The sequence below is a fragment of the Anser brachyrhynchus genome, assembly GCF_964034855.1.
Source record: "Anser brachyrhynchus genome assembly, chromosome: 3".
NCBI lineage: Eukaryota > Metazoa > Chordata > Aves > Anseriformes > Anatidae > Anser > Anser brachyrhynchus.
In genome coordinates this window covers 104,501,953-104,518,322 of record NC_137696.1, presented here as the reverse complement: position 1 = coordinate 104,518,322, position 16,370 = coordinate 104,501,953, and the positions used below count along the sequence as shown (strand labels likewise).

Below are 16,370 nucleotides of genomic sequence, written 5' to 3'. Positions count from 1 at the left end.
GAAATCCTGTCTGCCTGCAGCAGTGTGCCCCGGGGAGCTCTGCCTCCAGGGCAGCGCCGTGCTCCCTGCAGAGTAATTATCCTGCTTCTGAATAAGCCTCCTTGCAAAACTAAAAGTACGGTTTACTCCTGCCATGTGTCATAAGGGACAACCGTTTCCTTTAATTGATGGTGCTTTTATGTAAATTCATCATCCAGTTAACTTTGTGATCTCAGCCTAAATAATGTTATTTTGACTAAGTGCTTAGTGGTTATATTGATTTGTGAAAGCCCCTCAGGTGATTATATCTGGCAAATGGACCAACAGCAGTGATTTATAAAAAGGCTGCCTTTTGAAAGGTGTTCTGAATGTCACCTACAGCCACTGATATTTCATCAAATGTATCAAGTCTCTCCTTCTCTCTTTTGTCTTTAAATCTCTATGGATAACCTGAAGTTATATCTGAATTGAATCATTTTAGTCATTTTATTTCTAGTACAAGCTGTGTTTGCACTGAAATACAGGCAGCGTAACTGACTGATTTCTACAGCTATTTCTACAGTAGCAACAGCAACCTTAAGCAAGTTTAGTCAAATGCAGTGCAGATTAAGAGGGATATTCTGCTCCAGGTATATCAAGTAAATAACAAAACTTCCAGTTAATTAAGAACTATTGGGAAACTTTCCTTGCAGTTCTACTGTATATGTCCAAACCGTTAGTTCTCCAGTGCTGTGTTTGTCCTCTTGGTTACTGCTGTTTCCATAATACCTGATTCTCTGCTTCTGACCGATGCTTCCCAGCTGGTATCACAAAGAACATAAAAGAGATTAATGTGTTTTACAGAGCATGTCACTTGTAGCCATTGCTGTGCCAGATTCAGCACTGACAGGGAATCTTGTGTATGTGAGGGGGGAAGTGGTCATCTGGCCGTTAAGGTATCAAGCATAACTTGCGTGCTGGGAGAAGATAACTGGAGCCGACATAAATGGGCACTGCCCTCTTTGCATAAAGGCAATGATCCTTACGAGAACAAATTGATGTGTTACACCTTTTCCTGCCTGAGAGCCAAATTAATGCACATTATGCTGCCATGCTACCTAAACAATTTATACATGGTTTTCATCATCATTTAGTCTAGCCCACCATGAAGCAGCACAGAACCATTTTGTTTTCTCTCCGTCTTCAAATGTTCTTTCCTAAAGGAAGATCCAATGGAGCTGATTGCATATATTTATACTGAAGTGCAAGTGCCTGAACAGTTAATGCTTTGATTCAAATGGAAGTCGGAAATAGCCATGCAGTTAGAATTAGAAGAATGTTTTTTGACAATTTTTATCTTTTTTATTATTATTATTAGCTAACAGATGGAGACAGACTGTATCCTTTGATTTCCAAAAATAATTTTTCCTGCTTTATTAAAAAAGACCAAAAAAAAATCAGCTTTCTATATTAAGATTGCCTTTGAATACAACAGGAAGGAAAGATTCAATTTCTTTTTCATAATTCCTTCTGTGTTCAGTTTAAACATTAAAAAGATATATTTTCCTCTCGTGCTGTCTACTCTTTTTCTCTTTGCATTTCAGAGCAGCTGCAGATTTTACAAATTGATTAACAGTGTGACAGAATGGCATTGCTTTTGCTTTGCTTGAGCCTCATTCTTCAGCAGCAGGATTGGAGAAATATCAGGAGTGCCCAGCATGTGCACACCAAAACTCCTCAGAAAATAGTAATAAAATAAACAGAAATCTCTGGTCATGTTCTGTGAGCCCTGTAAAAAATATATATATATATATTATCCAGGATTTATGTTTTGTATGTCAAAATATGAACCATGCCTCTACTTATGCTGATGTCCACAACTTAAATCAGTCTGAAGTTGTACCGAGGCAGCTCTGCCCTCCTGATGCTCTGCTTTTGCATGTCCCCATCCTTGTGCTATATCTCCTCTGCAGTTGTTGTGCTGGCTCTGACACCCTGCTTGTCCCCTGACACCCTGACTTAAGACTAGGATGCTCCATCCCCATTTATCCCAGTTCAGTTTTCTGCCCCGACTCCCTGTAAGGCCTTGGGCACTGCCCTTGGCCAACCCTCAGTGCTGGGTTTACAAAACCCACCACAGCTCTGGAGTTTGTAGGCTGATGGACCAAAACATGAGGAAGACATGAAGCAACACTGGGGAGGTTTTGTATGCTTACTTTGAACTAAAAACCACTAAGACCAATAAAATTTGCAAAGTAGCAAACCATGCAAAGCTGACAGGGGCTTCTCTCCACCAGCATGAGAAGGGGATGAGGAATGAAGAGGAAGTTCCTTTCCTATTAGGAAAAAGAAATGTTTCTTCCAATATATGGACTTCCCATGGTACTTATGTCCACTGGGGACAAGAATTAGAGCTGTTACAAACAGACATTACTTCTGATAACAGGAACGTTCACTGAAGTAACAATTAATTACAAAAATATTTGAAAGTGACATAAAATTTCATGCTTTGGATCTTAAGTCAACACTTATTATTAGAGACCTAAGACCAAGAATGAACAATAAAAATATGGGTTTGATGGTTACTTTCCTCCTGTAGCATATTCTTAATTTATTACAGTTATCTCTTAAGTCAGTAACACATACCAAGATTATTTAAGACCAGTCTCAGTCACATTATTCATTTAAGTTAGCCTATTTACTTCCCTGGAACAGCTTGAGTGATTAAAGCAAATAGAATTTGGTGGTAAGATTTGCCTCGTAAATCCACGCCTCCATCCTCTTACCTGATTTTGTTAGTCTCCAATTAGTCCCAGATTTCTGTGGCTCTGAAACTGTTGGTCCATATATGAACTCATTAACTGTGCAGAGATGGATTTGTTATTCCCTGCTCTACATTTGATCTCTGTGATTGTAGCTTAGAAATTAACTGGATTTCTTTCTGCCATATTTCACTGTGAATATGCATACAGTTTCTCATCAACTTTCAGTCTTTCTACTGTTTACTTCTCCTTGTCGAATATGCTTGTGGCTTTTTTGTTTGCTTGTTTTAATCTAATTCCTTTTTAGTGTTCATGATCAAATGCTTGCCAGAATACCACAGTAACAGCAATATTTTGTGAATCTAAGATGTATCACCCCACTGAAAAAAAATCGGGAATTTCCAAAATTCGATGTTCAATCCTTGGTAGAAAAAAAAAAAAAAAGAGCAAGTGACTGTTTTGCTGTTTGGTTTTTCCACATGGAGAATCAATCTTTTTTAAAAATGTGAATGAAAATGAAGTAGCTATGGAGTGTTGCCACACAGTTTTAACACTTTTAACACTGATGTTAATTAGATAGAAAAAAGTGATCTGCTACCAGAGTAGCAGGGATACACTTGCTTGTGGTGTTTCATTATCACATTCACCATATATTTCATTATTCACTGGATGAAGATAGTTGGTAAAAACAGTAAATTAGTTATAACGGTGATAACCTGTCTCATGCTATAGATAAAAGTAGCTTTCATATCTGGATTTCACTGACTCTATTTTTCCCCATTTTCGCTATTCCTAATGTTTCCCAGCATTTTGATCACTTGCATCTACATTTGCAGGGGGAAGTGAGGGAACAGTATTGTGGCAACTCCTTTAATGGAAACATTACTTAAAGACATTGCTTAAGCTCCTAAGACACTGTCATAATTTCCAAGCATTACAGTCTCTCCCTTCTTTCATGAGCTTCTTGTATTCCCTAAAGCAGTTGAAAAATATTGGGGTTTTCTTTCTTCTTAACTGCTGGTTACAAAACTGACAGGAGATAAGATTTGTGATAGGACAACAAAACTGCACTTCAGAAATGCACACAGTCCCTGAATCTGAAGAGCATGCTTTCACGTGTTTCCCTCTGTTAGAGCAATTTAGCTCAGAGCAAGACTCTGTTTAAATCTCTACCAGAATTGAGCTACATCAGTAGTAATTCAAAATGTGCGTCAAATGAAGGTTTTCACTTCCTAGCTCTGCCTCACTCTCTTTTATTTATGAACACTGCTTTATTTATGATTATCAAGAATCAAAATTTAAGAACAGCTTTCTCTAGGCTCGCTTTTCTATTATGCTGGCCTAGTCAGTCAGCCTCAGTGGTCCCAAGTATTAGCAAATTCCTAAACCTGTCTCTTCCCTCCAGAGAGCTGCAACATAGACTGATATTAAAAAGCACAACTGGAAAGGTGTTCCTTGTGACTGCATTGCTTATCACGTCATGTCTGTATAATGAGAAGAGGAACATCTGTAGGATCTCTGTTGGACTTAAGTAACCCCAATTCCAAGGTTACCAGAGTCACCCTTATAATGTCCAATACATTTAAAAACACCTGAAAAAGGCAAACCTTTGTGTTAAGTCATTCTTTATCCTGATCTCTGCATGTATATAATATGCTATTTCAGGATTTTTGATACAAGAAAATATAATAATTTTCTTTATGTTCCTGTAATTATATGGGATATGATTTGGGTTTGATTTTCTTCTACAGGAATGTAGAAAGCTATATGACAATGCACTTTTGTATCAGTCAATAATTTTACAAATTTGAGAATATGTTCTTGGGGGAAAAAACACTTCCACAACAGAAATGCTTATATTAGTACAAGAATAGTATAGAGGGCTTAAGCAATTAGATAACTGAACTGTGTGATATTAATCACTAAATACCTATCTCTATGAAATCTCAAAAATTTTATAAGGACACAGTACTGGCAGAATCCTGCATCCTGTAGAGTTTTCTTGCATGTTTTATTGACCCTTTTTCTCCAAGACAAGATCCACATCAAAGCAGCCTCAGACATTTTCTGCTCATCAGACTAAAATTCTTACTACTACTCATGTATATCCAGTTCTCCTAGTGTTTCAGACCCATTTTCATATCTGTATTTCCATATTATCTGCATTTAAGTATATAACTCTTCGACGTATGTTCTAAGGTTTAAGGCTTACTACAAGACAACAGATAAAATGTCACTGGTTTTGGTATTATTTATTATTTTTGTTGTTGCTATACATGTATCTAGTAGCTTTTCATAAAATAAAATATTGCATGCCTGAAATTTCTTGTGTTAAATATATTGTATATTTTTAAAACAGAGGCTTCTTGTGTAAGTAATCGGTCCACCTGGAAGTACTTCTAGAGGTTAAAGTGTGGCATGAAGTAGAAGTTTCTGTTCTGTTCCAGTATATTGACATTACTTTCTTTAATACACTGCATTGATACCAAGCCTACAGTTCAGATTAATACAAGAGAATAAAAAAAAAAATCCCTTTATTTCTCTTATCAGCTTTACCCCATGCAGAAACCACCTCAGCAGCTCCAGCATGTACCTGCCCAGCCCTAGTCTCGAGGCTTAGACACACACACACAAATCCTCACTAACTCCCTTTCATCTTCACCATAATCTGGGACTCCCATTTCCACCCCTTGCTTCCTGGATGAAATAAAATGTTGCTATGGATACCCGTCTGACTCTGAGAGATGCTCTGAACTAACGGCGAGGTTCACAAGGAGCACTATGTTGTACCGTCTTCATTTTCAACTAGCATAACCTTAACGTTAAGGTGAAAATGTTGTGAGTTTTCCACCAGACTAATCTTGATTTCTCTCTTTTTTTATTTTTTATTTTTAATTCTTTCCATAGCTGTAACTTACACAAGTTACAAAAAAACACCGCCACCGGTACCCCCGCGTACCACGTCCAAGCCACTGATCTCGGTCACGGCCCAGAGCAGCACAGAATCCACCCAGGATGCGTACCACGACAGCCGGACTCAGAGGATTTCCCCGTGGCCTCAGGATGGGCGAGGGATGTACAACTCCACAGACAGTTTGGACAGTAACAAGGCCATGAATCTTGCCTTGGAGACTGCAGCTGCGCAGCGCCATGCGTCGGAGGGTGCCTCCATACGAACCAGTGACAAGGCCATCCTCGTGACAAAAGCAGAGGAGTTTCTCAAGAGCCGGCGTTCCTCTATAGGGATCCAGGTAGCCTATCATTAGCATCTGTTTTGTGATGAATTGCTTGCCTTCTTTCTGCAAATAGCATAGAATGAGTCATTCAGCTTCGCTGGCTCTAATAATCTAACAAACAACCCCTGGCTGCCTGGCGTTAATTGTAATTCACATCATGGCGACGTGGCTGTGCGGGGAAGTCTTCCGCTAATATGCTGTACCTGGAAGAAAATGAATGAATAAATCTCTAGGGAGGTTACCTGTCATTAGCACTTGATATGAAAATTATACTGCAGAGCTACAGGTGAACAGCATGTTCATCTCCTTCCCTCCATGAATTCAGTCCTTTTTATAGAATTATGCCTGCTTTAAAATGCTTCACTGTATTTTTTCCATTATCTTTCTCTTTTGACCTTGGAAAATGTGTGGTGCTGATGGATCCTCAACAATTATTCTACCTAAAAAGAACATCACCACCCTGCTTTCAGTAACAGGTGTTCTGCTAGGGAGAAGGTACCAAGGAAAGGAAAGGAACTTACTGATATAGCTACAGCATGGCCAGTAATGAAATAACATCAACAAGGACAGCCTTTGAGTATTCACCCATTTGCCCACCATGTAACCATATCTTGCAAAATGTCTGTCAGACTACGGAAAGTTCAGCAACATTGTGTTGTGTCAAGGGAATGAAATGATTCCCAATGCAGATTTTGCATATTTCCTCCATTGAATGGGAGGCACTAGATAGGCAGTAGTAATAACTTGTTTAAATATCTAGGAAATATCAAGTCGTAATAAAAATCAGAAAGTTGAACTCTCAGAAAGTTCATTCTGTTGAAACACAGGATGTGGATGGAAATTAACGTTTCTATTCTACTTTTACTTAAACACATATTTAATTTTATATATGTGAATATCCCCCTTTACATCATGGGGTTCGCTTTTGTGCTTAAAAATCTCTACTTTTGCCAAATCAGTGATAATGTTATGTATTATGGCATAGCTACAGATATAGTAGAGATGGCAGCATAGATCTTGAGAGCGTGATCTGTTCTCTCACTGGGCCCATGCAACTAAGCCCAGTGAGTGACTGTTCATCTACAAGGAAGTGCATAAAAGTTATTATTATTTTCTTAAAAAGTGAGTATTCTGTTTCCATTAATTTCAAGATTCAGTCAGAGAAAAATATGTGGCTTAAGCATGTCACAGCTACCGATTGAACATCACTCTGTAGTATAATGTTGCTGTTCCACAACGTTAGACTAACAGGAATACCTAGCCTCTGTCAGCAAGCTGCTTGTCCATTTCTCACCATAAAAAGTGTTGGCTTCTGCTTCTTTACATACAGAAGAGCAGAATGCAATTTAAAAATTACAGCAATGGTAAAATATGCAGATGGCTACTATTAAGACGTTTTAAAAAGTAATTAGAGTATCCTATATCGTTCAGAGAAGGGGCTTAGCAGATAAAGGTGAAAAGCTCAGAAGAGCAGGAAGTTATTTTTGGTACCTTTTAGCCTCTGACCTGAAACTCGTCAGAAAGGAATTGTATCTAGTGTTGTTCTTATCTCTTCTTTACAGCAGCCGTGCACAGCAACAATATTTAACATTAAGAGTGTCTTGCTTCAGTCTGTCCTGGTATTTCAACAATTAATTCTGAAACTTTGATTACATCACTTGATCCTGTTTCATACTGCAGGTGATGACATCCACTTCTCACTGGGTTCTGACCCTTCTTGTTTTTTGGTGTGTTTAAGACTAAGTGTTTCTAATCTGCAAAAACATCTGTGCAATGATTTCCATGGAGGCAGAGGATCTTCTGTATCAACCCATCATCTGATGCCTGGCCCATAATGCTGGTCCTCAGGTGCACACACTGAAAGTGGCAAACGTTTGCAACAGCATGTCATAGAAGGATGTGCTGTTATCTTATGAGAAGTACTAGCTCCTTAGTTGCAACATTTGACATTAAATAAGGTTAAAATTGTGAAATTACTCTCAACGCAGTATCCTGGTAGTGTATTTTAGGGCTGTTCGTTTTTTTGTGGGTTTTTTTGTTTGTTTGTTTGTTTTGTTTTGTTTTGTTTTTCCTGAAGTGAGTTTCAAGCTTCACTTAGTGTGAAAAATACCTTTCTGCAGCATGTCTAAGCAGAAAATACATTTTGTCATATTTTTGTTGCCTAGTTTGTATGGAATAAAAACACAGGTTAGTATACCCTTATTGCAAACTACATAAACAGTAACTAATATCCCAAAAATACAGCAGAGGTATTTCTTTTCTTTTAGACTTCTGCATCAAAGCACCTCAGAAAAGGATGTTTTTTATTTGCATATTTCCTTGATTGACTAAATGACTTGTTTTCTCATTAGCATGCCATGCTAGGGTAATGCATTTAATTTGCATTAATTTGCATTAATTATTTTGCTATCAGGATGGTTAATTTGTGCGTTTTTTTGATGTTTCATTCCTTTAACATATTGGTGTGAGAATGTTTGCCCACAAAGTTTCATACAGTAGCAGAGAGGCACAAAGATAGAGAATGACCAGTGCTGCCTCTGAGCGTAGAACTGCTATGGACACAGCCTAGGGCTGCCATGTCTTTGGGAGATATGATTTGTGTACTGTGCATATTGTTAACAAATGTCCTTTATAAAAGTCCTAGCACAGTAGGTATGTGCCATAGGATTGGTATGCACATGCACAGGGAGCCCAACTCTCTAGGGGAGCATTGGATTTTCTGTAAATTATCAGTAGCATCCGGTTTACAAGGACAGAGAACAGCACAGCCATGGTAACCCAACTCATGCTATGTTAGCCCTATTTAGCTGAGAATTTTGCACACACAAAAAAAGCTTCAGAAACAAAGTTTCCCACAAAAAAAAATACAAAAAAAGCTGTTGGTCTTAGGTTTGATTTTTTTTTTTTGTTAACACTCATATTTAAATCAAGAGGAATATTTTCAGACATATCAGAAGGAAATTGAAAAAAAAAAAAAACTGCCAATTCACATACATATTCAAGCAAATTGCAAAATACTGATTCTGGGATTAAAAATATAGTTGGTATTTTTAAGAATATATATATAATAAATAATTAAACTCTAGTGACACCAGTAACACTAATCTTTATATCTGTCTTCTTTCATGACAGCTGAAGGCTTATCAAAGTATTTGAATTAAAATGGAGGGTGGAGATTTTCTAGAGTAACCAGTAAGTCTAGAGCAAGGTTATTACTGATATACTTTTTCAGGGATTTTTCTTTGCTCTTTAGCATATCCTTGTATATATGCTAATGACTAACATTCAAAAACAGCTCTAGCTATAAACCATTTCAAATTAAAAGCATTTGGATTGTAAAAAATACGAGAAAACACGTCAAGAAATTAGTTTCTTGTTTATTACAAGTATTTCAAAATATGTAGTCCTTTGTTTCTTCTCTATTTAAAAGACATCAGGACTTCTCCAAATGATGAGAAATCCTGGAAGTAGATGATATGGGAACAAATGTTGTAAGTATGGAGACTGATTCATGATGATACTTTTGGATATGAGTACTAATTGTAGCATAGAGAACGGACTCTGTCATCTTCATTTATCATCAGGAGATGGATCTTCAAAGTATCTAGGGTTGTGGTGTTTTTTTTTCCCTCCAGGATCTTCATTGAATAAATTGTTCTAAATCCAAGCTGTATTCAGGAGGAATGACAACTTGCAACAACTTGCCAGCTTAATTTTTTTTGTCATAAGGTGATCTTTGAATATATATATAATTATCATGTATATTATATATATATAATTATCATGTTATGTTAAAAACTCAGTTCAAGAAATTCTGCAGCCTCAAACTGGAATGTACCATTAAGGCAAAGCATTGTACACCCACATAGCATACTTACCAAGATGAGTATCTTCATTTTCTTTGTACTGTTTAGGTTGTATCGTCCTTGCCAGTGTTCTACTGCAGTGTACACATAGCAATCAAAAGAAATATTCCCATTGATTTCACTGGTCTTTAAATCATAAATGATCCAATCTTTTAGAGGTAAGCATAAAATCTTTGAGGTTTTCCTAAAATCCTCTTCAGACTGCTGCTCTGGGAGACAAGTGTGTGAAGTCCTTGGCCTGTAGAAGTCAACGAAAATTTTGGTAGTGCATCCATGGTACAGAGGCTAAAACTTGACTTTTGAAGTTAAGGTCTTTGGTCTTAAGTTTAAAGACCCTTATATATATATATATATGAGTGAGAATTCACAGGCTTAGCCAGCTAGAGGAGTTCCCAGCCAGTGGCTGCCTTTCAGCCTCCTTTAATGTTAAGGAGTTTAGCAGTTGGAGTAGTAGTTAAAACAAAGCTATGGTTATTTTAAAGACATCTAATTTTTTACTCTTTTCACAAATTACTTTTGCTCATTTTGTTAACTGCCATTTAACATAATGAGACTTTCTAAGTGGGGAAAGCCCAGAAAGTTGCCTTGCATAACATTTATTGGTTCGGAACAATTTACCACATAGCATTGTGGAACCAAAAAAGTTACGAGTAATCACTGCTGTGTGCATCACTCTGTTGTTACTATCTCATATAAGCTTGACACAAACCCCATTTCTAAACTCTGGCAAGAATTTTTAGCACAAAGCACTTTCTTAAAAGATCCTTGAAAGTTTTCAACCTGTTGTATGATGTATTGTGTAATTAGCACTTAACCATTCCATGAAAGGTATTTGACCTGTCCAGATGCTCTACTAGAGTATAGAGTACTAGAGTACTAGAGTAGCAAAATTGTGCCTTGTAGTAAGACAAAAAATCATAAGCATGCAAGTGTGGGTATAATTCGTGTGTTTCTAAAAAAAATATTTTGAAAGAGTATATGCTTTTTGGCTGATGAAAGTTTTCTTTTAGTTAATTAAAGCAGTAGAAGTTAGTACTGTAGTTTTATTTGAAGTATTTTTCCTGCTTTGAAATCACTGCATACAAATGAGATCTCTTTACCTAAGAATGGTTTTATGCATTCACAATTGGATTTACTTGATCTAGTATCAAATGTAGTGTTTTCTTTTTTTTTTTTTTTTTTCTCGTTACCACTGAGAAGCCTATGCAAGAGAGGGAAGGTGAATTATTTTCCTTCCTGTGCATCATCGGAGAGATTGTTTATTAAATTCTAATTATAGAACACATCAACTACAGCAGTGAAAACCCATTGAGGGCAGTGAAGTTGCATGGGGAGAGATAATGTGGCCTGAAGGACTCTTATTACTGACGCTTATGAGAGAAAAGCAAAAGATACCAGGTTAAAATCTGTTTCCTTATGTGCTGCATATATTAACTTTGAACTTCCCTCAGAGACAGTACGTATTGAAGCTTACTTAGGCTGTAATTTTTAGGACACTGCAACGCTATGTTGCAGTGCTCATGTTTAAGAGCAGAATAATACTTTAACACAAAAGTAAGGATTGCTTTCACACAGCTAAAAATTGCCAGCTAGGAAAGCTTACCAAGAATTTGTGGAAATAGTTTAGTCAGTGTGTACTTCCTTTACTAGAATGAGTGTCTATAAGCAAACCAAGATTGATTTTAACAAGTAAGTTATGTGCAATACTGATGTGCACTTATTCAAATAATTTGGTGTAAATATAATTTATTCGTGGGTCATTTATTACTGAATCAGTGCCAGTATCTGTTACTTAGCTTTCAAATTTTGAGCTAGATCATTCAGTAGTGACTGGTCACAGAGGTTTTACAGTGTTGTATGCTCCATGTGTTGATAGCAAAACCAGTGAAGAGGAGTATTTGGTCTTTGTGAAAGGTAAAACAATTAAGACAGAAGTTATAACAAAATGCACCAATACACCTACTGTGAATGACATACTATTAGCCCATAAAACATTTTTCAAAGCATAAGAACTGCATTTTAAAGAAGTTTTAGTTCTTTGTTTGCAAGAAGAGAGGAAGATAATCTGATAGTTTAGATGTACTCCCATTCTTCTGCTTTTGGTCAGTTTCTGATGATTTTGTTGTTTCCTCTTCTTTGTGAGACTCCCTGTTAACCAGATGGACATATAATTTGTCACAATATTTTGCTTTGCTGAGATCTTGGCCCAATTTTCAAATATTAAGGCTTTTAGAATACATGTGATGCATGCAAGGCTTTTAGAATACAAAACAATAATGAGTCATGGATGCTAACAATAGATCTATTAAGGCCTCTTTAAGTTTCAGGAGCCGCACAATCAAACCAAACATATGACTTTTTCTACTCTGTTCATTTGAATCTAGCTTGGCCAATCTGATTTAACTTAAAGAGTTTCCTGCTGTGTTCTAGCAGCGGTCTTTTTACTATCTGTCACTCAGAAATGCAATTTATTTATTCATTTGTTTCTTTGTGAGTGAATATTTTTATTTCCCATTTTTACTTGCATTGGCATTTGCTTCCTTTTTCTAGATTTTTTGTTTTGATTGTTACAATATTTGCAGTACTAGATTGCACACACACACACACACACAAAAAAAAAATGTTTGGCATTCTCCTGCTGTTACAAAGCACAGAAATGAAATGAAAGCATTAAAATATGAAAGCAATCGTCAGGTTGTTTAGTCAGTGTCAGTCTTGGCAAACTGGAGGGAAGGATAATTCGGTAAGTATTTATATTTATAGGTATCCAATGCCATTTCTGTTTTGGTACCTGGACCATCACTTTCCTGATAATTTTGTTTTGAATAAAATTTTAGAGTATATTACTTCCATTATTCTTGTAATTCCAAGTGACAGTTACATATTTTCGGCAAATTATTCAGGATATACTTCTAGGTGAAATACAAATAAGAAAGCACTTAAAAACAGGTAAATGAGAAGGACTTTTCCTGGACATGTTACATCAATGGAAAGACACCAGCCCATCCCAAATATAAAAGGGAAATTGGCTTCCACACATCAGAAGAAGAGTTCAAAAGAAGACATGCTATATGTTACTAAACCAACGTAGCTGGCAAAAACAGATATGCTTTTGCTATGCAAAATGAAAGAAAAGTGTGTGTTGCCAGTCTGCCTGCTTTGTTCTGACAATATCAGTTGGCCAAACTGATCTTCTCCATATGGACATTTTCTTGTTTACATCTTTGGACCATCATGTTTCCAACAGCATTATGTATGAGCCACTGAGACATCCTTGTGGAAGCCAATTTTTTCTTTGTCTATTGACCTCTACAGTCTGTTACTAGCTGTACCTTAGCCCCGCAGGTATGATACTACTGACCTTCCTTAGACTACTTCCATTTCCAGTGCTCTGTCGCCCACCTCATCCCGCAAGACTCATTCAATAGATCTAAGGAGTATGGTATGCAGAAATGGTCATCCTGAGGGCATCCCCCTGTGAAGGAGGTGCAGTGCTTTAGAAGGAATGGAAGGCACAAGACTGCCAGGTGGGAAAATGTCAAAGTCTTTAACAGTTAAAAAAAAAAAAAAAAAAAAAAAAAAGCACAAATAGACAAAGGAAAATGATTTACCATATTTTGTACACATAAGTGTTTTCTCACATCATCACACCAGTTGATACCATTGCAGAAAATGTGATCACTGAATCCTTTGAAACTATTAAATGAGTTTTGCTGCTGTTCCTACAGGATGAGCCTTGGGCCATAATTTCAGGACAGTTTCCAGTCCATTCCTACAGATTTCTGATGCAGTGGATTAGACCCAATGAGCAAAATTAAGGCCTCCTTGCCATAAGTCGGCTTAGATTCTTGGTCCACTTCTGGCTCCCAGATTCATGATCCATTCAGTTCTAGAAGCATACCTGAATTTTTTTGTAGTGTACTTTTACCATCTTTCCCATCAGAAAAATGGGAAAATGACCATAGTCTCACACTAAACTCTTCATTTAAAGTGTTATCTCCACCTAGACTACACTACAAAAGACAGTGCTAGAGAGTTTATGAGCGTATGGGTAAAGAGAAAACGGCAGGCTAACATGGATGATACTCTTGTGAGTGTTTGCTACAGGTCAACCTGATCAGGACGAAGAAGTTGGTGAGGCCTTCTATAGACAGATGGAAGTCACCTCATGATCACCAGCCCTAGTTCTCATAGAGGACTTCAACTACCCTGTTATCTGCCAGAAAGACAACACAGCTAGGTACAAACAGTCCAAGAGGTTCCTGCAGGGCACTGATGATAACTTTTTGACACAGGTGGTGGAGGAGCCAGTGAAGAGAGGTGTTCTGCTGGACCTTGTACTAACAAAGAAGGACTGGTTGGAGATGTGAGGGTTGCCCCTGCACTGACCATGAGATGCTGGAGTTCAGAATCTTGCATAGAGAAAGCAGGGCAATAAATAGGATTACAACTATAGACTTCAGGAGAGCAAACTTTGGCCTTTTCAGGGACATTCTTGGAGGGATCTCATGGGTTAGGGCCCTAAAGGGCAGGGGGGTCCAAGGGACCTGGTTAATATTCAAGCTTCACTTCCTCTAAACTCAAGTGCATCACCATTAGTCAAGCAAAGAGATGGATGAACAAGGAACTCCTGGCAAAACTCAAACAGAAGAAGGAAGTATATGGAATATGTAAAAGGAGACAGGCCACTTGGAAGGAACACAGGGGTATTGTCGGAGTATACAGTAATGCAACAAGGAAAGCTAAGACCCATTTGGACCCATCCCTCCCAAGGGATGTCAAGGACAACAAGAATGGCTTCTCCAAATACATCAGTAGCAAAAGGGCCTATGGGCCTGCTGCTGAATGGGGTGGGTACCCTGGTGACGTAGGATACAGAGACAGCAGAGTTACTGAATGCCTTCTTTGATTCAGCCTTTACTACTAAGATCAGCCCTCAGGAATCCCAGGCCCTGGAGACAAGAGAGAAACTCTGGAGGAAGGAAAACTTTCCCTTTCTTGAGGAGAATTGGGTTAGAGATCATTTAGGCAAATCTGACACTCACATATCCATGGGCCCTGATGGGATGCACCCATGAGTGCTGAGGGAACTTGTAAATGTTATATCCAGGCCACTCTCCATCATCTTTGACAGGTCATGGAGAACAGGAGAAGTATCTGAGGACTGGAAGAAAGCCCAGTCTTCAAAAAGGGAAAGGAGAACTACAGTAATCTACAGGCCATTCAACCTCACTCCATGTCTGGAAAGGTGATGGAACAGCTCATCCTGGATGTCATCTCTAAGCATGTGGAAGAAAAGGTGATTGGGAGTAGTCAGCATGGATTCACCAAGGAGGAATCATGCTTAACTAGTATGATAGCCTTCTATGATGGGATGACTAGCTGAGTAGATGAGGGGAGACTGTCGGCTGTTGTCTTGATTTCAGCAAGGCTTTTGACACTGTCTCCCACAACATCCGCAGGTAAGCTCAGGAAGTGTGGGTTAGATGAGTGGGCATGAAGTGTATTGAGAACTGGCTGGACGGCAGAGCTCAAAGGGTTGTTATCAGCAGCACAGAGTCTAGTTGGAGGCCTGTAGATGGCGGTGTCTCGCAAGGGTCAGTACAGGGTCCAATACTGTTCAACTTATTCATCAGTGACCTGGATGAAGGGATGGAGTGCACCTCAGCAAGTCTGCTGAAGTTACAAAACTGGGAGGAGTGGTTGACACATCAGAAGTTTGTGCTGCCATTCAGAGGGACCTTGACAGGCTGGAGAATTGGGCTGAGAGGAACCTCCTGAAGTTCAACAAAGCCAAGTGCAGGGTCCTGCACCTAGGGAGGAGTAAACCCATGCAGCAGTACAGGCTGGGAGCTGACCTGCTGGAAAACAGCTCTGCAGAGAAGGACTTGGGAGTCCTGGTGGACAGCAGGTTGACCGTGAGTCAGCAATGTGCCCTTGTGGCCAAGAAAGCCAATGGTATCCTGTGGTGCGTTAGGAAGAGTATTGCCAGCAGATCCAGGGAGGTGATCCTCCCCCTCTTCCCAGCCCTCATGAGGCCACACCTGGAGTGTTGTGTCCAGTTCTGGGCTCCCCAGTACAAGAGAGACCTGGGGCTCCTGGAGTGACTCCAGAGGAGGGCTACAAAGGTGATCAGGGGGCTGGAGCATCTCTCATATGAGGAGAGGCTGAGAGATCTGGGCCTGTTTAGCTCAGAGAAGAGAACAGTGAGAGGGGAATATTATCAACTTATACAAGTATCTAAGGGAGGGTGCCAAGAGGGTGGGGAAGGACTCTTCAGTGTTGCCCAGCAACGGGATAAGAGTCAACCAGCACAAACTGAAGCACAGGAAGTTCCAACTGGACATGAGGAAAAACTTCTTCATGGTGAGTGTGAGAGAGTACTGCAACAGGTTACCCAGGGAGGTTGTGGAGTCTCTTTCTCTGGAGATGTTCAAAAGCCGTCAAGATATGATCCTGTGCAGTGTGCTGTAGGTGAGCTGGCTTAAGGAAGGGGGTGGAACCAGTTGATCTCCAGAGGTCCCTTCCAACCTCAGCCACTCTGACTG

The 16,370-nt window shown here is 38.8% G+C and overlaps 1 protein-coding gene across 1 annotated transcript in view; it reads left to right on the top strand.

Moving 5' to 3' along the window:
* The window catches only part of DLGAP2 (DLG associated protein 2), a 463,115-nt gene that overhangs the window by 418,310 nt on the left and 28,435 nt on the right, over positions 1-16,370 (top strand). Inside the window, exon 10 of the mRNA XM_080588601.1 lies at positions 5,628-5,971. Coding sequence (XP_080444727.1) covers positions 5,628-5,971 — 344 coding nt within the window. The remainder of the gene's footprint in view (positions 1-5,627; positions 5,972-16,370) is intronic.